Genomic DNA, 24,660 nt, shown 5'->3' with positions numbered 1-24,660 from the left:
TCCAAGATATTTCAACATCCTAAAAACGTGATTGCATTTTCTCACAAAGGTTTCTTGACCTCAGTTGGCCAAATGGTTGATATTGGAAAGCAGTGTTTTGAAAGTAAAAACTAAGACTGTCTTCAAATAAGGATTTTGTTTTTTTCATCGTAGGACTTAAAATCTGCAGTTATCCTGGCATCTAATGAGACAAGTCGAATTCATAAAATTATTCAGCTGCATAATTGTAGTATCAAGGACTCAAGTCCTAAGGTAACAGTCCTAGAGAGCTCAATTGTTGTTTTGAAGCTGCAATGAATTCAAGGTAAGCCCTGAACTGCCACATCACGGCAGTAACTCAAGAGACACAGATCTTTCTGTGCCACAGGCACACTGCCTACATCAGCAAAAAGAGGAAGAAATCTCAGAAAAAACATATATTTTATAAAGAATGTAAAGTCACAAGAAACTGGAACAGATGTATTAAATTGCAGATTTCATATCTATTAGTAGAGGATAAAGTAGGGTTCACTGGATAATGCACATCAAAAATACAGCATGTCTTGTATTATATTTTGGATGTATATATTTTATATATATAGGTATATATATTTAACACATGAAGAGTTTTATACAGATAGTATTATAACTTATATTTTTTATAAGGTGTTTGTTTGTTGGGTTTTTTTTACCTGACTCTAAACAGTAATAAAGGTTTGCTGCATTTTTTATGAGCATCTAATTTATACGGCCTGTCCCAGACAGATAAAGTGTCCGTCTATTTAGCGTCTTTCTACTTTGAGTCTGTAGGCAGATATATAAAGACTTTTCAAACATTTGTTCTTTTGTCTTACCAAGTTAACTGAAAAATTTGAGACTAATCAAAGTAAACTCTGAAATTAAGTGTTCCTGTGGGCTCCTCTTTACAAATCTCCCATTGCTTCTCATACACAAAGGCTATTTTAATTTTCTGATGACAATAAAATGTGCCACATCTTTTCTCAGTGGAAACAATCATAAGCATATTTTTCTGTTCTTCATTTAAATTAACTTCAGTTTTCTGAAATGTAACCAATTTAAATGATTATGTAGACAACAAAAATCAATAGGCACCCAGAAACCAAATCTGCTTTGACTTAGTTTTACAGTTAAGATTTGTAATGAGCTGTTTTAAAATATACAACACTTTTTCTCTTTTTTGTTCATCTGACAATACCAGGAACATTGGTAGAAAATCAGATTCAGTCTAAGTATTTCTTATTATATGTTGGTAAATTTAACCTTAGTGCACTACATCTAGATATATCAAAGACCTCTAAATAATGACAGTCACAATCAACGATTTATTATGCTAAGCTCTTTACAAGATGCTTTTTGATGCTGACATATAGAACAACAATATTGCATAAATAACAATCACTCTCCCTTTTTTTAAAACATTGTTTCCCTTTAGAACTAGTTAGAAAATATTTCTTACTCCCTGATGACTGGCACTATGTATTGTTTATTAGCATACTGCTAGCATTATTCCTGATATGTGACTTTGTTGAAAAACAAAGAAACATAAATGTAATGGCTGGTCTTTTCTCTTGTTAGTAAAGCAACGCAGAGTGCATGTCAAGAATTGTCGGCAAAATTATGACTGATGTACATAAAGACAACACATACAAAGGTTGGGGGTTTTTTTGAAGTCTAATGCCAAAAAATAAAGTGATTTGACAACAACAACAAAATAATAATTTACTAGCACTTACTAGCCTCTTCAAAATGATCTGACATATTTGCAGAATCACACACGGAGGTTTTCTTTTTATCATGAAGGGAAGAATGTTTTTGTGACTGCTGCTTGATCAAGCACTAGTTCTTTTTTGTTTCCAAACATATTCTAAAATGTTGACATCAACTTTTATTAGCTCAAAACACACTCATCTCAAATTGTCTAAACTTGCGCATGGTTAAGTTTTTATTTTAAAAGCAAACTAAGTAAATTCCATTTACTCCTAGATTTTCAAAGTGATCAAACCCAGTCATTTTCACACCGTGTTGAACAAAACCCACATACTTATTTCCATATATTTTGCATTCTAAGGAAGTCCTTTTTCACTGCAAGTTACTTATTAGTCTCACAAGCTTTGTCAGAACCACAGAACTTGTAACTGCTCATGGGAGCTCCTGGGTCCTGCTGTGCTTCATAGCTGGTCCCAGTTCCCTACTGGGGTGAGATCCAGGGGGAGACTCAGCCCCTCCTCTCATTGTGTTCCCACAAAGGGAAACTTTGGGGAATAAGACATAAATGAGCCCTCAGTATTGCAGCTCCATGCCCCTTGCCTGGATAGCCAGGAAAGAAGCCTTGCAACACATCACAGAAATAAAACTGGATTGTGACTCAAGGAGGCATTTGAATTTCTCTCAAGTATCTCCAGTCTTCTGTGATGCAAGATGGCTCTACAGAGAAAGAAGCACAGGGCTGTGACAGCCATCCTTGCCTTGACTTGCTGCAGTTGCTTGCAAAAAGAAGCTCTTGCTGAGCTCCCTTGCCCCTCTGCCCAAGCCGCCAGCCTATGGAGGACTCAGCAGGACAGAGTGGCCACACAAACCCTGCTGCTCCAGCTAATAGCCCTGAGTACATCAGCTCTACACAATAATGAAGGGCGGACAGCTGAGGGCACTTACACCCTAACCTGCCATGAGTGCATTTCCCAGAGGACACCTGTGAGTCTCCTGAAGAGACAGAAGAATGACAATGTTGTCATTCGTCCCTACAAACACACACTTCCTGTAAGAGAGTAATTTCATGTCAGCAAAGATGGGCCACAGAAGACTCTTATCAATGCATTTCCATATGCATTCAGACAGGACCATTTTAGTAACCCAAGATGCCCCAATGTGTTCTAAATTGTGCTGTCTTACATAATTCCCAAAGATTTGTTCCAGAGGCAAGAGACACATGGGATTAAGAAAGTGGTTTAACTTTGTCCTTTTATTTATTTATTTATTCTTTATTATTATTACTATTGTCACCTCATCTTTTAATAAAAACTCTTCAATAAACAAGCCCACAATCCTTCTCTGAACCCTCTCCTGTCAAGAACCTAAGTGCCAATTTGTTTCCTACATGCTGAGTGTAAATCTGAGGCCCAAGTTATTCCTGGGGCCATTCAACATCGTTGTAGAAGAGTAACTGCTTGGACAAGGGTCTCACAAGAGCATCAGGTGACTGTTGCACTCCTGTTTGCTTGCTTTCCTCTTTTCAGAACCAATTTCAAGCCTTACAGCAAGAACCAAGGCTTCTCTGTGACTTCATTTAAAGGCTTTGGATTGGACCTTAAATCCATGCAGAGCATATGTGTGTGTCTCTCTAACCTTTCGAATAATTAATGTCACCTAGACCTTTAATTGTACTGATTCTCACTTATCACTTTGCGGTTTTCCAAATCTCTTTTCCAAAGGGTGCCCAAAGTGTCCATGTCATGTCAAATGAGACTTTGCTGCTTTTATAAATGGCACAGGAATATGGGCTTTTAATTGGTACTTCAATTCTGTGCACAGAATTTTATTTTCTTTGCTTTTATAAACAAAGTAAACCAACTAATAACCACTCTACTGGAGGATTTACAGTTCTATTCAGAAGTGCTTCAAAAGTACGCAGAACATACTTCTGTGTAGACTTCTGTGCCCTGTGACTGTCTGAAGTATTGATACATTCTTTTTTTCTATTCCCTAGCCTCATTATATTACTTGAAAATGAACTACTTCTTGGCTCATGCTCCACCTCCTTGTCAAAATCATTCAGTATTTTATCACCTAACTATTTTCTTCCGACATTTCCCCAGTTTTGTACTATCAGGGAACTTCATCACCTTACTACTTATTCTTTCTTCCACACTATTGATATGATGCCTAAGTTCAACAATATTGGTGCAAATAATGATTCTTAAGGCTTTCCATTCTTTACACCCCTCCAAACTAAACTGCTTTAATTCACAAGACTCCTAAGCTTTCCATACCCAAGATGGTGTTTCTTTTCTTTTTTAATCAAACAAAGTATCTCTCCCTACGCAGTACTTATTCAGCCAATAGATTAGTCTTTTGTGCTATACTGTTTCAAAAGCTTTGCTAAAATCCTAGTAAATCATGTTTATAGGCTTCTCTGTCAGCACTTGTGGCTGGTCTCTCAAAATACTCTTTATTGAAAATTTTAAGCATGATCCTTCCCTCTGTGAATCTTTGCCCTCTATCCTTCATTAAATCCAAACTTTCTAGGTGTTCTTCTATCATGTCTTTGATTAGCCTTCCTCTCATGTTCTTCACTGTTTAAATCAAGCTTGCAAACCAGTAATTTCATAAATAAGCCTTACATTCCCTGTTAAGTGTCAGTTTAGTAGCCTTTTCCCAGGCTGTTGATGCTTCATCCTAAAGATTATAAATTTATCTGCTTAATGTTTCTTTTTATCTTCAGTTCCTTTCACTGAGAATTTTGGAGTGGATATTTTTCTGCGTTTGTAAGTCATTTATTGTAGGTTATATTCCATTATATTACCCCTAATCCATACTTCATTCTTCTCCATGGGGAGGACATGCCACAAGCTCCACAACAAAGCATTTTTTTTTTTTACCAGTAGTGGTTTTCTTGATTACATATACCATTTCTGGATCTCCTGTATCCATGCTCCTTTTAATTGAATACTTATTCCTTATATGAAATTACCAAAATTTCTCTTACAGCTTCTAATGCACTGCATCTTCAGTCCTAGCCTGGCAGGCATCCTTAGTTTGTTCTAGACTCCTTTCACACCTCTCTTCCATGCACTACCAAAAATGGTTTTGACGTGTACCTGTTACCCTACCAATAACCTCCTGTTTACATCTAGTTACAACATTCGTCTTTATCACACCAGTAAAGGGGACTTTCAAGGCTTTTTCCCCTCAGCTTTGGCACAGAGAGTGTATGGATGAATGACACGGCTGAGACAACCTGCTGTTGTCAAAAAAGAGTGATACCACACCTCCCACATCCTCTAATTCCCCTCTCCCATACCAGCCATTCACTCACAATTTACCTCATATAAATCCAGGGCGGAGTTAATTCTACCTGTTAAACCAACAGAACAGTAACCTGACAAGATAAGGTGAACAGCTTCCAACAAATCCTACAGAAAAACACGTCAAAACTTGCACAGTAACTAGAGCAACTTGCCACTGCTGACTCCTAATGCTGACAGCTGATTTTTTTGAATCATTATTTTACTAAGCATTAGCAGTGTGCTTGGCCCTGCATGAGTCACAAGAGCAACCATGGTCCCAGCTTTGTCCATTTAGCCATTTTTCATCATAGTTCAGAGTAATTCTGACAGTACCTTAATTGAGGATTTCTTTTCTATCTTCCTAGATGCTTATTTTGTCAACCTTAAGCTCTTACAAAACTAAGCATGTTAGCCAGTTTCACTGCATAGTTGGCTGTTTATCTTGCTTATGGAGCACTGTTGTTTTGTATTTTTTTGAATTGACTAATTGCTAACTCTTCTAATTGCTCACACAACACCCTTTAATTAGTATTTCCTGATTGCTTTTGAAAATATGTTCATGGAGATTATATGAAGACTTCTCTGTTTTGCTTTTGTTTAGCAGGGCCTTAAGTATAATGGGTCTGAGAGTACATGCCTAGAGAAAGAATACAATCAATCCCATAAAGTAAGCAAAATGAAAAATGGAGAGAAACATTATTTTTTTCTCTCTTTTTTAAATTATGGTTACTTATTACATTCATACCCAAAATACATTGAGTTAGAAATACAAATGTTCATGCTAGCATTCCTTCCTTCTCTACTCTGCTTGAATTCGTTGTCTGCTGTGTTGTCTTTCACCTTTACATTCTGGATTCTACATTTACTCACATCTGTCTTCAGGACCTCTTAGTTACAAACCTTTCCTTCTCCTGGCTGATGATGTGCATTAGCTTGCAATGTCCCATATCCCCACACATAAAGAAACATATCTTGCCATATTTAAAAACTGCATCTCTTTCCTTTGAGCTCTCTAATCCTTTAACTCTCTCTAGGTCTTTCAAATTCAGTACTGAAGTGAGGTATTTGCCAGAAAAGTAACCCTAAAACCTGGCAGCACGTGGCTGTATATTTATTTTCTCTCAATTACTTCATATCAGGTTTACATAGTTGATGAATACAAACAGCTTTAACTACCGTGAATTTGATTTGGGATCTAAAAAACAAATACGCTTCTTTCTGTCTTTCTATCTGAGGGTTCTGATCTTGGGTGAAACTGATTCTCTGAGCTCTGCAAACCTATGTGCTGAGCAGTGCTCAGGAATTTGGGGCTGAGTCAGCAACCGAACTTTCTGTCAGCATCCCCCCCTCTTTCTGTCTCCTTACATTGCATTAAAAACCAAAGGCGACTGCCAACCTGAGACCATCTGAAGCCTTAGAGCTGCTAACCCATCAAGAGGCATCCCAACACTCAGCATTTGTGTCAGAGCCTTTGTGTGGCTGTGGACATTAAGGAGGAATTATGATCAACACTGCACTGAAATTCTGAAAATGATATGGCATCAAAGCACAGGCAGCGGAGCTTGGCTTGGCAGGCCTGAGATGTGAAAAGCTGATATTCTACACATGCTGATAGACTTTTTCCTTTTTAAAGTTGCTTTTTCTGCTTAGTTTTAAAAAAAGGCATACTGAGACAGACTGTCATTCAATAAAGCCACTACTTTCTTCACCAACAAGCAGCAACAGATGTAAGCCAATAAAATTAATAGTTTGCAAGTAAGCACAAGAGAATACACTTGTCTCTTTTCTCCATCACAAATTTTGTAAAAGCTCTCTGGATTTTAACAGAAAGGCAAAATCAGGAGCTTTTTATATACCATTTTTTTTTTGTTTTTTTTTTTTTTTTTTTAACTTAAACACTACAACAGCTTTTCTCCCACTCTATGGAAATTTAATGCTGATTAATTTCACTTTCTGAAGTGTGAGTCAGGACCCTCCCCCTGCCCTTAATTGTCCACTTTCAACTCAACCTGAATTCTGCGCTATTACTTACCAAGATAATTTAATCCTACAGAATAGAACTTGTGCTCAGAAATATGCAACATTAATATTAATGTACAAACAGAAATATATTACTCATACATAATATATAAGAAATTAATTTTCATTGAAGTATCAGGAGAAGGATTAAACCCCTTAGATCCTTCTCAGGCAATTAGCTCTGCACTTGGGGAAGTCAATGGGACTTCACAAATGAAGGCTTCACATGATAATGCTGGCAAGACTGGGGTTTTACAAAGGCTTGCCTACACTCAAAAAATGCCATAAACGGAGTCCTACAATCACGTTGCTGTAATTTTAGCACTATCCTGTATGGATGCTCTTAGGTCGCATCAGTGTTAACAAATATACCAGTAGCATCTGAGCTGGCACACAGCTGCTGACATTGCAATGATGCTTGACTGCGTGCCCAGTTGAAAAACCTCTGGTGGGGCAGCACAGCTGCCCAAGGAAGTGGTATACCAGGAAAACAAGCACTCTGCTCAGCCACTCTTCAACACTCTCCACAATGATTTGTGTCTAACTGGTTTTTCCCTTGTATTCCTCTATGGGAATTAAGGGAACTTCCCAGAATTCCCTCCGTCCTATTTCATAATCTTTTACTTTTACATTAATTCTTAAAATACCAGCAGTTCCTCTTAGGTACATCCTGTAATAAGCTCATTTCTTTTTACATAGGGCTGTAGTCTACCAAGTCCCTATCTGAAAAAGAAGAGATTGCAGAATTTATTTCAGAAGCAGAATGCCATACCTCTAGGTTTGAAGGACTTCAACCACTCAACTACCATCACAAAAACTATCAGCTGTGAAGCAGGGAACGTAAGAAAAATGAGGAATGGTTAAGACAGATAGTTCAGGAAAATCACCAAGTGGTGCAGACATTCCCTGACCAGGCCTCTGAAAGAAGCACCAAGCAGCAGAACAGAGTCAATTGCAAGTAGGCCAGTGCCAGTGATGGTTGCAAGGTTTTATACGCAGACAGCCATGTTCCTAAATGTTTGCACTAAACCTATTCCAGCCATCAGAAAAGAAACCAAGAAGAGGACCATTATGGCAATGGTAAAACAAGTACAGAAGGAAATCTGGAAGCTTTGAGTCTCAGATCATTCTTTGTTGGTGAATCACCCCACTTCCTACAGGAATATGTAGAGAGGAAGAGGGGGCGTTTCAGGTATGAAAAGCCATTAGTGTACATTTTTACACAGAATGCTGAATCTGAGAATAGACAAAAACAAAGAATGTCCATCAAGATACCAAAATGGTGGAAATATGGTCAAAAGGGATAAATACCTCCCTTTTCTCCTACCTTGGTTTTGAGTATACAAGCAGCAAGCAACTTTAAAATGGCCATATTTCTAAATAGCTTTGTTTCTAAGTCACTTTTTAAAGGCATTTCACAGGCATTACAAATGATTCCTAGAAGTGCACATTGTTATTAGTATGACTGTATTGAAATCAGGGAAGGTCCTGCCGTTTTATTCCCTGACTTACAAAGCCATAGATTAGCAACAAAGGTTTAGCATCAAGGAAAAACAGGGTAAGATCAACATACATCTGCAAGATGGGATTAAAGGATGGTGGAAACCACAGAAGGACAAAATGGTTGAGGTGGGTCTCTGGGGGTCCTCTGCTCCAGTACCCTTGCTCAAGAAGGGGCACCTAGAGCAGGACCACGTCCAGATGACTTCAGAGTATCTCGAAGGATACACAACCTCCCTGGGTAACCTGTGCCAGGGCTCAGTCACCCCCACAGTAAGAGTGTTTCTCGATGTTCAGAGGGAACCTCCTGTGTGTCCATTTTTGCCCACTCCCTCTTGTCCTGAAATGTCACATGGTGAAGGTGGATGTTAGCAGGAGACATATCTCTGCTGTCATACTCAGCAGAATACACTGTCTATAATACTACAGGTCATATTTTATACAATAATTTGTAATAAAATGCAGGAGATGGTATAAATGAAAGATGGCTTGTGCAGGGAAAAAAAATACCTCAGAGTTTTGAATAATCAGGCATAAGATCAACTACCAGCATCACAGAGCTATGGAAGGTCAAAGAAGAGTACTCTTTAACAAGATACTACATGTCAGGCAGTTGGTTTATGTTCATTTTGTACAGCTTCCTGAAACAAGTAGTTCTGAGGCTACATATCCATTTAAAATTAATGGTTAGCCATTTTATTTCCCTGATGACAGAGTAACGAATTTGGGTGTTACGTTTGTTGTAGGAGACAAAGTAATGCACACATTACATATAACAATTTTATTGAGCGGTGATAAAAAACAATTCTCATTTACAGTCACTAAAGAAGCTGGCCTGTTGGTATCACAAAGAACAAAACATAGTTTCTTATAGCTTCATTTCTTACGATTGCTTGACTCAGCTTGAACTTCAGCTAAAGACATCTTCCTGGTTTGGATCTCTTAAAGGCCTCTTTCCTATTTGTATTCTTTCACCTGCTGTGTCACTCCTCTTCCCAAATATTGTAAAAACTTCATAGGCTTTGAGATTACTATTCACCTTTGAAGTTTTCCTTGAAACTGGCCAAGAGTAGTCCAAAACTAAGAGGAGGAAGTGAGAGATCTCTCTAGAAGTACGCAAACCAGCAGACAAAAAGAGATACACCATGATTTTCCATGCCTTGGTCCTAAAGATGATCAGGCTAGAAAATTCGATGAGATTTCTTCTTCTGTCTACCCAAATGCAGACATTCATCACTATTCTGATCTTCCTTTGGGACTGTGCAGAACTTTTGGCATGTTACACTGGTCAGTTGGCCAGCAGATACAAGTACAGGGAAAGCCCTGTGAAGACAGTGGGCTCCACAGCTGCACAGTGGGCATACATCTCTCGATGTTTTGTCTCAAAAAGCATTGCTGAATCTACATTTGCCCTCTTTAGAGATGCTTAAAGCCTTCATCCACATTCCTATGTCCCTCTCCAATTCCGTGTTTCTTCAAGCAGGCATTCCCCTGTATTGCGTTATTTCACGGAAATCTTGGCTTGGTGCTCTTGAAAACTTTGGAGAACATGTTATCCTTTCATCCTCTCATGCAAAGTTTTCCACAGGTATGAAGAAGACATTTCCCAATTCCCCATCTGAAGCCTCTGACAAATAACAAGACAGACACACAGCATTAGATTTTAATGATCAGCAGACAGGCAGCTAAGAAAAATCATGACAATTATCCCTCTTGCTTCTGTTCTGCAGCTCCCAGTAAACACATGGCTTCCTCTCACACACTGAATTAATGGTGTGTGTGAGGTGGGAAGTCTGATGCTTAATTTTGGCAGGATTTATAGCAACAGGATAATAAATAATACCATCCTTGTTAAATTCAAAGAGGATTCTAATAGCTTGCTACTGAAAGTGTAAAGACAAAGAGAAGACAAATGCTTAAGGCCTGGATCTTGTCAACCACTTCATAGAAGTGGCACTACTAGAAACTAAAGCATAGTGTAAAGTGGAAATGGCCTACTGTGGCAAGAAAAATAAGCTGGTGCTTTCCAAAAATATATATGGTCACATTTTAAATAATACTTTCCTGAAGACAGTGTTAAAATGATGCAAGAAAACAAAAATGGTATTTTTAGTGGGCTCATTCTTAAATTCCAGAAGCAGAAAATATGTTTGTCACAGATTAGTTCCACAAACTATTTTCAAAGCCAAATCTTTGTGCCAGCAACAAACCTTCTTTACCTCTTTCTGTCCCTGGATCCAAAATGCAGCATGAAAATCACTTGTTCTGGGCCTGGATTCACTGACAGGAAACCCAAGGCACTACTTATGTTTACATTACAAGTTTATGTGCTTATTCATAAAAATCCTGTAGTCAGAACGATCAGCTTGGATTGCTGATGAGGAGGATTATTTTAATTTCTTTATGTATTTCAATTAAATGCATGAGTATTGATTTCAGTGCATTTTTTCAGTTAAAAGCACAGTGATTTATATTGCTAAAATGCTATTGCTTGCCCTGCCAAAAGCATGCATCTGGGAACATTTCTGGGTTGCTCACAGTCTTTTCTCTCTTCTTTTTGCCTCTGACTGCCAGTGCATGCTGCTGAAATAAACCAGCTACTTCAAAAGGCAGTTCCTCTTTTCTGTCTTTGTGAGTCTGGTAGTGTTTTGGGAAGGGGGAACAACAGAAGAGAGAAAAAAATAGATTCAGGGCCCATGAATAAATAAAGAAAAAAAAAGGTAATGATAGAACAGTACACCTACCTGAGCTCCATTCTTTCTCCCAGGGTGATACCATTTTCTGGATTCATCTGAGGTCGTAGAATGTGAGTTTCAAGGAGCCATAAGCTCTCCACAGCATCTGAATTTTGTGACCCCATCTCTGCAAGCTCATTGTCAGCTTGCACTTTCACGGCTCCCTCCAGAACGGTGCTGTGATGTGCCTGGTGTCCCCTGCTGTGACACGCCCATCCTGGCATACAGCTCTGCACAACCACAACAGGACAGAAGAGCAGCCCCAGATTCACTTATTAGGTTCTCCAGCTTGTGTGACAGTTGCTAGCTCTCTCCTTTGTCCAGCACTTTTGATACTCTCTGCTGTAGTGAGTTTCTGCGAGTCTTTTGCCACACCTAAATAAGCATATTTATTCCTGTAATAATTTGACCATGTGCTCACAGTACTCCTTCTCTCCTCAGGACCAGAAAACCCAGAGCATTCCTGTATTATTAATGAAGGACTGTCTGCATTGCCAGAGGTACTACAGTATTCACGTGAGCTTCACATTCATGGTATAAAGTGATACATAACTAAAGCAATTATGCTTCTACTCTGAAGGTTACGAACAGAACCCCAAACTGAGTACAGCTGCACATGAGGATACACTTAGCATAACTCAGGTTTTACCAGTAAACTGCTGGTGTAAGCTGGAGTCCATTCTCTCCTCCCCTGCTAGTTAAGAAATGAACAGTATAACTTCCTGAACCTTTACACTGGTGTGGTTGTGCAAGCACAGTAGTCTCAAAGCTTAAAAAGTGAGGGCACACCTTCTGCTGAGTCAGGAGTTGTCTCATTTAGGTGCATAACAGCATATTAAGGAGGAACAAGAGAAGCAAGGCCACACAGTTTTTCTTGAACACTGATTTTCATCTTCCAAGCGCTTTACAAAAAAATGTGTCACAAATAAATATGGAAACACACTTTTCAGGAATCATCTATCTTATATTCTGAATAAGGAAAATAAAACAGAGATGTTCAAGCAGATTTGGCCAAATCAGCAAAACAAATGCGTGACAGGAAAAGGTCTAGTTCTCAATTCACTAGCATATCAGAGCTTGCTCTCTGCTTCTAGACATTAACTATCACTAAAAGGGTTATCAACCTAGCCTAAAAGTGCGCTTGCAATGATTCAGTAGTGTGACAGGCTTATCGAGTTCTGACCTGCTCCTGGAGTTGTTGTAATGGTGATAAGCACTGCTCATCCTTTCCAATCCCAACCAAAAGGTAACTTTCACTGAAGATGATTCAGGTCAACATCTTTCACTTAGCAAGTAGGGTGAACTCAGCAGGTGATAGCTCAGCTGATGACATTATACCATGTCAAGGTAATTACACCCTATAATGTTATTGAGTACAGACTAAAAAGGGAAGTTTTCTAGTTCAACCATGGGAATACTTGGGAAAGAATCTAGAAGTGACACTTTCAGTGTTATCTTTTATCCTAAAAAGATATTTTCCAGTATTTTCACCATTATAATCTATTATTGAGTAACAAAGAGTATTTGGCACTATTAATGGCCTGACAACTCACCTCTGTATTTTTCTTGCCTTAGGAATGAAATGTTCCTTATATGCAAGTTGAAATCTCAAACCATGTGACTTTCTAATGCAAATGAAACTTTTGCTCCTTAATATTATGATTTTTTTGTTGTTGAAAATGTCTCAAAAATCTTACATTTAAGTAGCCATCTTAAAAATCCCATTCAGGTAAAGAAACATTCTTCTAGTAGAGTAGCAAAACCAATGACTAATAAATTTTAGTAATCCAATTTTTTTTTGTTTACTCTTTGTGCTATATGCTTATGTTTTCATTTCCCTCAGCCTGGAAATCCAACCTATTGTGTTAAGCATTTGCACATTACTATTTTCAATTTATTGTCATTGCTACAATGCTTGCATCACTACAATCTGAAACCAGTAATATCTGCTAGAAAAATAAATTATCTGTCAGGATTTTACAAACATGCACTTATGGGTTCCAGAAGTATTGATGCTCTATCAGGAATTTGATAGCTTTGTGCTTCCCATGAGAAAAGAATCTGAAAGTCTACATTACTATGTGGAGACTAGAACCACAGACACAGAAAATTCAGTTTACATCCTCAAAATAGGGGCAGGGTGCAAAAAGCGATTTGGAGGAGGCAAATGCTATTTACAGATGTTGCTGTAGTTTAAAAAGCTTTTTCATCTTAAATACACTTTTAAGAGAAAAAATTAAAAGGAGTAGGGAAAGGAATGTGATGCCAATCAGAAGAAGAACTAAGAACTCTGATTATACATGATCCACGTACAGGAACATTCCCTGATGGCACTGAAGGTGATCACTGAAGGTGATCTTATATCCTGACACCACAAAAAACCTGCAAATCTCTTTTTGTCCAGTTTACAAGCAAGAGAAAGTCAAGTTGGTAACATTTTAGCATGGTGATTGTCTTAACACACAATTCTGATTGTGTCTGAGGTAGCAGGAACTGGCTTTCCAACATGACGGGGAAGAGGGATTTCATGTAGTCACTCAGTGCAAGATGACAGTAACAGAAACCAGGATGACTCTGAATCTATCAGAAATATACAGCTGGTAATCCCTGTGGTTCCCATTTAGCAGCAGTGGAATCATCAATAACCTGAACTACAGCTAATGGGAACCACTCTTTTCCTTCTTCTTTAGAAATAAAGTTTGCCTTAGACCTCAGGTTCTCAGTCAAACCCCTCATAAATTCCACACCACATCCCATTCCCCTGGTGTCCCCCTCCACCACTCAATGTGCAAACTGGAGATGTAGAAGTTATGAGAGCACAGGCTCTTCCCCGACAGGTGCATCTTGCCTGTTACTTCATCCTCATCTCTCAGCTCTAACTCCCTCTTAGGGGCACTCCAAGCTCTGTGCTCCCAGCCTATCTTCAGGTATGTTCTCAGTAACTCCATAAATACTTACCTCTTGGCCCACATATCCTTATGCATCCTTCCTCTTCCCTCTCTGACTCCTTCTGCCCTCCCATTTGCACAACACTGTTGGACGACATGCTGAGAGATCTCTTTCCCAACAGATGGGCTCACAAACAGGGAGTGAGGAAGGTGATGGAAGAGCAGCAGATCCCTAGCCATAGGGTATCCATACACATTCACAGCAATGGGTTGCACCATGCCTGTATCATTACAGGCTAAAAGCCCTCTTGAAACAAAAGCTATTATTTCTTATAATTTGGTTGTGTTGTGTTTTTTGGCTCCCTGAACAATAAGGGGGCATTATGCAAGATACCATGCCTAAAATATTAATTCTAAGTGATTCTAATTATAACATTTCTGAAGATAAAAGAGATTCCCTTCCCTCAGTATATGACCACCCTACCTCCCCATATACAGGTGTTTTGACTTGGTCACTGGTGATTGAGGAAGCAGACGACATCTTTCAAGAGGTTGATATTTACTTCCTAATTTACGCTGCATGAATGGGATTTCAATCATCATCCACTAGGTGTTTTAGTGACATCAAAATGTTGTTCATCAGGAATGGAAAGAAAAACAACAAGGAACTGCATCCAAAGGACTGATTTACCTTAGGCTAACATTGCACTTCTACTTAATCAAAATATGCTATAAGAGGGGAAAATTAATGTCTACAACACAATTAAGAAAAATAACCTCAATTTGTTGCTCACAAATATTTTTTAAAAAATCTACCCCTTATGCCAGCATTTTGGCTCACTGTGTCTACTCCTCTGTCATTAATGCTCTCTGCCGTAAGCACAACTCCTAGCTGGGGATTCCAACGCGTATGGGAGCTAGGATAAGATTCCAGATCTCAGTTGTGCTGGCATGAAGATAGGTCTCCTCAGTGATACAGAAGACAATATCCTAGGGAGACTGGAATTAGTCCTATTCCACACAATTCAATCCAAGATGTAAGGCATATCAAGAAGCAAGTAATTACTAGCTAATGGCTGTGGATGGAAATGTAACATGGATCAGCCTAAGCATTTCATGACAAGTGACAAGACAGCTTGAGAAAAGGGGGATTTTTTCCAAAAAGATGGAAAGCGTCAAGAGCAAAGAAAAAAGGGTTACCTCTTCAGTTTGGGAGGGGCTGATTCTAGGCATTGGAGATACTTGTGGTGTTTTCAGCTGTGTGCTGTTGCTGTCTGGAACAAGCTCTCTGTGGATTGACTGAATATGGTTTTGGAGTTCACTTTCTGATTCAAACTTAACATTGCAACTAGAACATCGAGTCTTCAGTCCCCCCGCCTTGCTTTTGTTCTCAATGGAACTCAAGTTCTCACTTTGGCCCATGCCTTGTCTGTTACTGCTCGAAGGGATGTTGACACTTGGACTACCACTTTTACTGAGATTAACACAGCTAGCACACAGACCATATGGCAGACCGTTGATGTCAAGTTTCACTAAATCCTGTTTCGAGCGGAATTCCTTCAGGCAAGACGCACACTTGTACAGTTTCTGGAGATGCTGTGTGCGTCCTGTAGACTGCACGGCAGAACCGTTTCCAGTTTTCTGCATATGGAACGTGCCGTGGATTTTCAGTTCCAGCGTGGAGGTCACTGTCTGCATGCACACCACACAGCGGAACCCTGTCAAGGAGTTCCTCAGGTCAGGGTGCATTTGGCAATGCTCTAGAAATTCCTCCTCACTCTGGAGGGGCATCTTGCAAATCCTGCAGTTTCCGGTGTCCAGGCTCTTACTATGTGTGACCTTATGTTCAGTAAGAGTCAGAAGAGACGGAAACCGCTCGCCACAGATTGGGCACATATAGTGTTTCACTGGTCCCAAGTGCGTCTGCATGTGTTCTCGGAGCCCGTTTTCAGAGAAGAATGTTCGAGAACACACATTACACTTGTAATTCCCTTTAATGAGTTCAGCCTTTTTCTTCACTATGGCACTTTCTCCAGGTCGAATGTTGTGGTCTCGAAGCTGGTGGTTTTGCAAGAGAGTCTCCATGGTGTAAGCTGCTCCGCAAATGTCACAGCCATACATAGGCTCAGATGTGTCCACATCTTCTTCACTGCCATCGTGGCTGTTATGGGACTCCTGGCTATTTGTCAACAGGGTCTGGAGTTCCACTTCCTCTTTCTGAACTTGCTCAGATGCCCCATTCGTTCCACAGTTTGGAGTTTTTGTTTCAAAAACACAATGCTTTTCCCTTAAGTGCTTTTCCAGCAAGATGATAGCATGGAAAGCTTTGCTGCAGAACTTGCAGTTGTACTTCTTGCTGTGCGTAGTGATGTGACACTGCAGCTCCACTTCCGTACCAAACGACTCACCACAGAAGATGCACTTGTGTACTTTGCCTTGGTTCTCCAGGTGGTTGTGTTTCACATGAAGCTGTAGGTCAGTCTCGTTGCGGAAATCCCAGTTGCAAGATGTACATCTGTATACTTTCTTTTCATTACTGTGCTTCACAGCCAAGTGTAGCTGAATGGAGACCTTGGAGTCAAAAACCTCTTGGCACAAGGTGCAGCGGAAGAACACGAACGTATGCATGTCCAGTAGGTGCTTCTGCAAGTCATCCACAGAAGTGAACTGCTTGTCACAGCTTTCACAGATGTAGTAGGTTGAGGTGATCATGAAATGAATGGTAACATGCTTCAGCAGCGACTCCTGATTTGGAAATTCCTTGTTGCACTGGGGGCAGGTCAGTTTTGGCAGGACAGTGTCAAGATGTGTTTTCAAATGAGTCTGAAAACCATCCAAGGAAGTATACTTAGCACCACACTGATTACAAATATATTCCCCTGCAGGACGAGGAGGAGCACCTCCGACTGCCTGCATCATCTTTAAAGAGGTCTGCTCAATGGTTACAGGAGATAACGGACTCATGGCTCTGGACTTTTTCCCGTTGTGGATGTAATTCAGCGCCAGAGGAATGTTCTTATGGTTCTCCTTGATATGCTTGTTCAGTTTAAGAACACTATTAAATATTGGAGAATTTGTACAGTAAGAACAAGAATACACTTCCACCACTGGATCTTTTGGGGTTCCAAGCACAGGGGAACCAAAACGGGAACTGCTAAGATCACAGTGGACTTGTCTAATATGCTCTTCCAGAGAAGAATCTGTAAGAAATCCCATGTAGCAATGGGGACAAAAGAATGCATTACTGTCCTTAGCAGCAGGGTTGGCAAATCCATGAGAACATCGGATATGTTCCTGAAGGGTGTTGAGGTCATTGAACACTTCAGAGCAGAAGTTGCACTGGTACACCATGGCAGGCATGGTAGAAACAATCAGTGCTGGGTCTGGAGCTTCATGGACTTGCTTAAGATGTTCGTTCAGATTGTAGAGAGATGGCAATACCTCCAAACAATACTGACAGATATGGGCTTGTTCGGGTTTATCTAAATGCATAGTTTTCAGGTGTATCTGCAAAACTGCAAGGCTGGAAAATAACTGTTTGTTGCAATAAATGCAGCTATAAGTAACTTTTGCTTGTTTACTCGAAGGACCAGTGATATCTGGCACTTGCTGAGCTGCCCGCTTCCTTCCACGACCTTTTGGTATAGGAGGAGCCGTTTCCACCATTGTTGAACTATCCACTGAGAGGTTCGAATCTGGAGTAGTGCTAGATACTGAGGTGTACCCCACAGTTACCAAAGATGGGCTGTTGCTGTGGTTGCACGACTCTGGTTGCTGGTGACTGTCCATGTGGCTGTACAGCTCCTCCACAGTATGAAAGTTCTCAGAGCAAATGCTGCATGAATTCTTCTTCTCACCATTATGAACCTGCTCCATGTGATTTACCAGGGACGTTTCCTCTACAAAGAGTTCATGACAGTAAACACACTGAAGAGCAGATCGATCTTCATTAGGGGAACACTCAGGGTGACATTCTGCAATGTGCTTCTGAAGATCTTCGGGAAAATCAAAGCCTTCTTCACATTGACTGCATTTCTGAGTGTCTTTCATTTTCCAGTCCTCCATCCTGGAAGCAGACTGAGAGCCATCCTTGTTCCTCTCGTGAACCTGCATGTGTCCATGCAGCGAACTAGACGACAAGAATCCACGTCTACAAATGGCACACTTATATGGCTTGTTGGACGTATGAGTCTTTAAGTGAATTTTAAGATGATCACTCCTTGAGAACGCTGCATCACACTCACTGCAGTGATACTTTTTGTCTCCCGTATGAAGCTTAATGTGGCGGTCCCTGCTCCGTTTGTGTTTGAAGAGACGACTGCAGTACGTGCATTTGAAAGGGAGCTTGTCGCTGTGACTTTGCTCGTGGTGCTTTAAGTAGCTGAGGCGGCTGAACGATTTGTCACAGAACTGGCATGGATAGGGCAACCCTGGGCCTCCTTCCTCTTCACCAAAATCACAGCCTTCTCCATGGCTAGGGGAAGTCTGGTCCTTGCTGGAAGGTGATGATGCTGGCCATGAGCAAGAGGGGTCATCCTCAACATCCACTCCGTCTGAAATGAGAAAGAAACACATCCACAACATTAATCCCAGCAGTTCAAAGGAGACAGAAAATGCATAAGAATAACACAGGTCTACTACTCCTAAGTAGCTAAAACAGATTAGACTAGGATATTTCCTACAACGCTATCCAACAGTTTCAAGACTACATTTACTTTTATCATACTGTAAAACATTAAAAGTTATTAAATAGTTCTATGCCTATATTAACTTTTTATTGCTTTTTTTATCATTCTTTCTCAGTTGCAGGATATGTATTATACATTGACAATTTTATTAAAATGCAGATTTTAATATATTTAATGTTTCTTTTGTATCCATTGCAAAATTTTTTGCATATTATGTGAGTATTTGAAGAGTCAAAGGAAAGGAGGAAATATTACAGGAATGATTTAAAATTAATATAGTCAACCCACATGCCTAATATTTAATGAAAAGATTCCCCCTGTTTGCCACACGTTTGTGGGTTTTTTTCGCCTTGAAGGTGATTCTGAACACAGAAGTCTTTTAAAGGCTATTTCTGACAGAGACTTGGGTGTTATTTTAAATAATAATAGGAAAAATTACAGGGGAGGAACAGGACAACAATAAAACCAGGGATGTTTTCTCTCATAAAGTGCAACCAGATTTCTCCAATAATGATACAATTCAGTTACTGAAAGCTGGCAGCTGGATCATTAAATGTTCAAAACAAACTAACAAACTAACAGCCAGGATCAAGAAAAATAAGAAAGTGTCACAAGGGTCAGCCATGAACTGCACTTTTTTTTTCCTTTGTAAGTTCAAAAGGTTGCCCACCATTTCTTCCTTTTTGCAAAGGCCTCAGCCAACTGAACTTCCTCAGTCCAGTAGAACCTGTACTGTGAAGTGATCACAGACAAAGCAACTTGTAAAAAACTGGAAACAGGAAAAATGATAAATGTTTATGGTAAAAGCTGAAAGATTTATGAGTTACAAGGAAAAGACAAAACAGAAATGCTAGCCAGATAATAAACTGACTAGTTATCCGTGGTATTACCTCATCTCTAGACAGGACAAGTTGTAACTACTTTTTTCAACAGACGTGCTGCATAGCTTTTGCACCTTTCGTTTTAAATGCAGATTACAATACTGCAACGATCTTACTTGTCTTAACCTAAAACTTCTTTAAAAACATTAAAAGAATGCTTGGAAGACCACACTACATCAAATAATTCTTCTATTCCTTTCCAGGGGCGATGCTTGGGCTTTCTTTTTCCCTTTTAAAAATAAAACTGCCTAGAATAACACTTCAGAAAAAAATAGGATAAATCCCTTGAAAAATATCTTTCTTAAGGTATTCTTGCAAAGCAATAAGTTTCTTAACATCTTCAGCCTTCTCTCAAAAATTTGCTACAACACAAAAGTTAGAGCTGGCCTATATTATACAAACAAATTCCAAGCCTGCTTACTTTAAGGTAAAGAGATTTTACTAGATTATCAACCTCTTGCTTATCCACAGGAAACAGATGAGGATTCATTCCTTTCCTGCATCTAGAAACTGATGACAGCGCCATCTCACTATCAATGCCAGATGGCAACCATCTAACTCTGAGAAAACAACCAAACAGCATTGCTGGATGCCTGCCCACTGACACAATGCTTTTCAGGATAAGTTGGAAATTGCATGGGTTTTTATCCTCTTGTTTATGTCTTGGAGAAGAGGGTTTCACAAATTACACACACCTTTCCCACACAGAGATGATATGTATCTGTAATTACCTGCATACAAATCTGCACTAATTGTATATACTTAAATAACAAAATCAAACCCTGGCCTGAGTGCTATGTTTTTGAACTGAAAACAAAGCCGTTTGGTTTTTTTAAGATAAAAATTGAAAAATCCTCCCTTCCAGTAAAAGTACTGTCATCTGCTAAAATGCTTCCCAATGTACTGAAGCAAAGTTCCAAATTGTCATACATACTAAATAAAATCAATCAGGTGAGATTTTAAGTTGATACATTAATGACTGCAATATTCATAGGAGACTTTTAATGTAAATCTGTGTACTGTCCTTTCAAATTGCCAGGTTTGACTCTAAAACTTGAAATTATCAAAACAGTGGAACACGCATTTGTAGAAAAATATGTAAAAGTTTCCTACAGTTTTAAATTTTATTTTAAATGTATCTTTCCACCCAGGTCTATTAAGGGGGAGAACCTTTTGTCCTTTAAAAATCCAATATATTTCTGACATACAACCACTGCTGGCAGATAAACAGGAATTTATGTCAAGCAACTGAGTGAAGAAAAATAGTCTGTGACCGCCTAGGCAACATATTTTGTAACCAAATTTAGTATTAAAATGTATATCCTATGAAGAAATGATATATTATTCTATAAAGGTTTAGAGGAATATATAGGAAGTATTATAAATACTGCCCCATCACTGACATAGTAGTAAATCACTTCCTTTTTGTGGAAGTTTTACCTATTATACAACTATTCCCCCTGGCTCGTGGATCTCAGGAGGCTGTTGAGCTGGCAGCAGGGTCAGGATCAAGCATGGAGTGTGACCATGGCATAAGCCCCTTTCCCTCACCCAATTCTCCTTGTTTGCTCGGGAGTCTCTTCTCAGCTTTTATACAAGGGTAAGGAAAGCAGAGGGGGAATAGTGAAACTATAGCACAGAGATGGCAAATACAAATGTGTGTCACTTTGCCATTGCATTTTTTAATCTGAGCCCATAATAATTCTACAGAGCAATTTTCTTTGTGCAAAAAGGAGTAGAGCAAACCGCTTACAAGTCTGTTTCTTTCTGTTCCTTTAACTTGAGAAGTGAAAATCTTTCACTCTCTCAGAACTACAGTAGAACCAGCGAGGCAGGGGGAATTCCACACAGCAGAGGACAACAGGATTTTCCTGAGAATGTGCCTAACAATGCGGCCAACATGCTTTCCCGGCTCTCCCTCCAAGCCCGGCATGGCGGAGCTGGGGGAGAGCCGGTGTGGAAGGGGCCCCGGTGGCCGGCCACTGCGCTCCGGAAGGAGGGCCCCTGGGCTGTGCTCACACAGAGAGCTTCAAAGCTGGGCCTGCCAGCTCTCAGTGACCCACAGAAGGACTTTTGAAACCCTCCTTTTGCAACAAGGGAAATGCTTTGCTGAAGTGACTTTTGCTGTGCAGACTCCAACCTGAACACTGGGAACATTGTCTGCAGTGGACTAATGTGCCAGGTGAGCTCAGGGGCTGTCTAGGAATGTATCTAGAGACAGCAACCGAGAAGGAAACCTGGACTACGGGTAACCTGTGCTACAGCAGGACATGAGTGATGGCAATGTCTGTCATCTCCCCACCCTTCCCCACAAGGATGCTGCCCCATAAAATTAAGGTGCAACTATTAAGAGCACCTCTCTCAAAATGTCAGTGAAGTGCAACTTGCTGCCCTGCACTGAGGCTGCTCCCCATGTGCAAGCGTAAGGTGAGCAGACCTGGGCACTCAAAGCTGTGACAGAGCAGCTGAACAGAAGGTCCCTGCAGCAAACCAGAGGCTTGGAATGCAGACTCCATTCCTACTTTCCCAGGGGAGCTTACCACAGAGCCAGCTCTGTGTTGGAGGTAGAGTTTGACCTGCTGTCAGGGTAAAGGGCTTCAAACCCCTTTTTGCCTATCACTCTCAGAGAAAATACAGTTTGCTGCTACTCTGCACACAGCTGCCTGTATATAAATCTGCAGACACCTACATACCGAGCTATATGTCAACATTACAAATACTGATCTTTAATGTTATAACAAGTTGTTTTAAAATACTCTGGACCAAATTCAGATGCACACATACAAGTCCCCAGGAGCGGTACACATCTATCTGAGGGTAGAATAGGGCTCCAGGTATTTGACAGAGTGTTTATGGAGTTTTAAAATATATTTTCTCTATTGACCTTTTTTTTTTTCTTTTTCCTTCGGCACTCACTAAGTGCTACTTACTGTAAATGCCTTTTTTATGTTATGGTAAGTATTCTGAGTTTCAATGTGATGCACTTAACATGTCCATGTAAATTTTTAATTTTTGGAACCAGTCACTTCACACTCGCTGACTCTAAGAAAGCTCTAGCACTCACAACCAAAAAACTTTGCAGAAAATCGGCTACAAGGCCTAAAAGTCTATTTAAAGATGCAAATGTGTGTGAATAGTTAGTGCAGATGTTTTTCTACACCAACTGTACTTGCTGAGTTTCACCATTTCCATAAAGCACATTAAAACAAGTGTGTGAACACTCTGAGATGAAAGTACCAAGCACTCCTGAGACTTCCAGTGGAAAGTAGAGCTGCCTGACTTTTCTCCAAGCAGACAGGAATGCCCATGATTCAGCAGCCTGAGTAAATAAAAGAGGTCCTTATTTCCTAATTTTGCTGGCTGGCCACACTGCAGCAGTCTCTGTGCTGCTGCCAAAGGGGATGCAAAACTGGAACTACACCCAGCAGCTGAAGGACTGTCTTTGTTAGCCAGCCAGGCCTTCCTGACCATCTTCTGGCAACAAAACTACCGTATCCTGCAAGGAAGACCTCCATCTCAAGCTTGATAATTCTCTAGTCTGTCTAATAGGACAAAACAACAAATTTTGCCTGGTCTGTGCTGGAGGAGGACAGCTGGAAACTCAGTTAGTAGCAGAGTAACACCTGTTCTGTCGTATTGATGGGGGAAAGTGCTCACTAACAGAAAAGTGAAGCAATACCAGAAGGAGTTATCCCACGAAAGGGGGGGATGGAGGAAGCATCAGAGCACAAAAGCACCTCTGTGGAGTTAGCAGCCAGCCGCTCATGTGCCAACTCCAGTAGACGTGAGGTCTTAAAAGTGATCTTATCCCTAGTACTGCTGAATGAATTCACAGAACTGCTGCAGAAAGACATTACTGAGTCACCAGGAAGGTCTATGACATATACATGCTTTAGCTGGAGTACGCTTCAGGGCTTTATCATGGCTTATTTTTCTGTATGACTTAAATATGTTTTTGCTTCCACTAGACAAATGGTCATATTCCTAAAGCAAATGTCAGCTAACCTTTTTTGTGCCATAATACATAGGGTTCCTCTGACAGAACAGAGTTTACAAATAAGGGCAAATTAATATTTTCAATATCCTGTAAGCAGCAGTTTCCCATTCTCCCCATTCTGCTTAAGTAACTGGGGCACAGACAAACTGGAGCACTTTGCCTCAGGTTACAAATGTAATCTGTGCAAAGGAGGAAACAGAACCTGCATCTCTCTGGTCTGAGCCATTCCTGCAAGAAAAATTCTTTATCCCCCCGAAACACAGTGCTGGCAAAATGCCTAAGCTGCTGGACTCGACCAAAGAGAAAGCCCAGCAGTTTAGCTGGACAGACTTTCCCCCCAGCTCCGGGTCCTGCTGATATGTTCTCACTAGTTTGCCCCCGTTATGGTAACAGCAGACTGGTCACACAACTATCCCCCAGGACCCCATCTGAAGCACTAAATAGCAAGGGTTCTTTAACAGGTACAAAATAACGAGTTACATAGGATGGTAATAGACACTAAAAATGAAATATCAACTATACCAGGCAACAATGCATAAACCCATCTACTCTGTACTGCCATAGGCACATGGATTGTGAATGCACATGTATGCATTTATGCACTGGATTTTTATGTAGTTATTATTTGTTGTCCCACTACCAGCCAAAGATCTGTTCATATGCCAATGTACAGACACACATGAGCTCATACACACCTACTGAAAACTCGTAAAACGTATAGCTCTATTAATTTATCGCATGGCACGCTACAAGGCAGAATGTGATTTGTAAGAAAAGAAGGACTACATAGCAAGCAGGTAGTTCAGTTAACTGGATGTATGATAAGGCTCCACAGTTTTAAATCCTTGCATTTTTGTGCAGGTAATTGAGTGGAGTGGTTATTATATATCATATAGTTTACTTGTAATGGCCATTTCAGGTTTTAGTGCTGGCCACATTTTATGTTATT

The 24,660-nt window shown here is 40.1% G+C and overlaps 1 protein-coding gene across 7 annotated transcripts in view; it reads right to left on the bottom strand.

Moving 5' to 3' along the window:
• ZNF521 (zinc finger protein 521) overlaps positions 1-24,660 on the bottom strand; it is a 235,415-nt gene that overhangs the window by 122,647 nt on the left and 88,108 nt on the right. For all 7 annotated transcript variants that reach the window (XM_027887566.1, XM_027887568.1, XM_027887562.1 and 4 more), the window contains one exon: positions 15,346-18,698. In XM_027887566.1, coding sequence (XP_027743367.1) covers positions 15,346-18,258 — 2,913 coding nt within the window. In that variant the 5' untranslated portion in view covers positions 18,259-18,698. The remainder of the gene's footprint in view (positions 1-15,345; positions 18,699-24,660) is intronic.

This window comes from Empidonax traillii, unplaced genomic scaffold, assembly GCF_003031625.1.
Source record: "Empidonax traillii isolate 1590-97213 ecotype Southwest subspecies unplaced genomic scaffold, ASM303162v1 scaffold215:size2007263, whole genome shotgun sequence".
NCBI lineage: Eukaryota > Metazoa > Chordata > Aves > Passeriformes > Tyrannidae > Empidonax > Empidonax traillii.
This window is presented reverse-complemented; position numbering and strand designations above follow the sequence as displayed.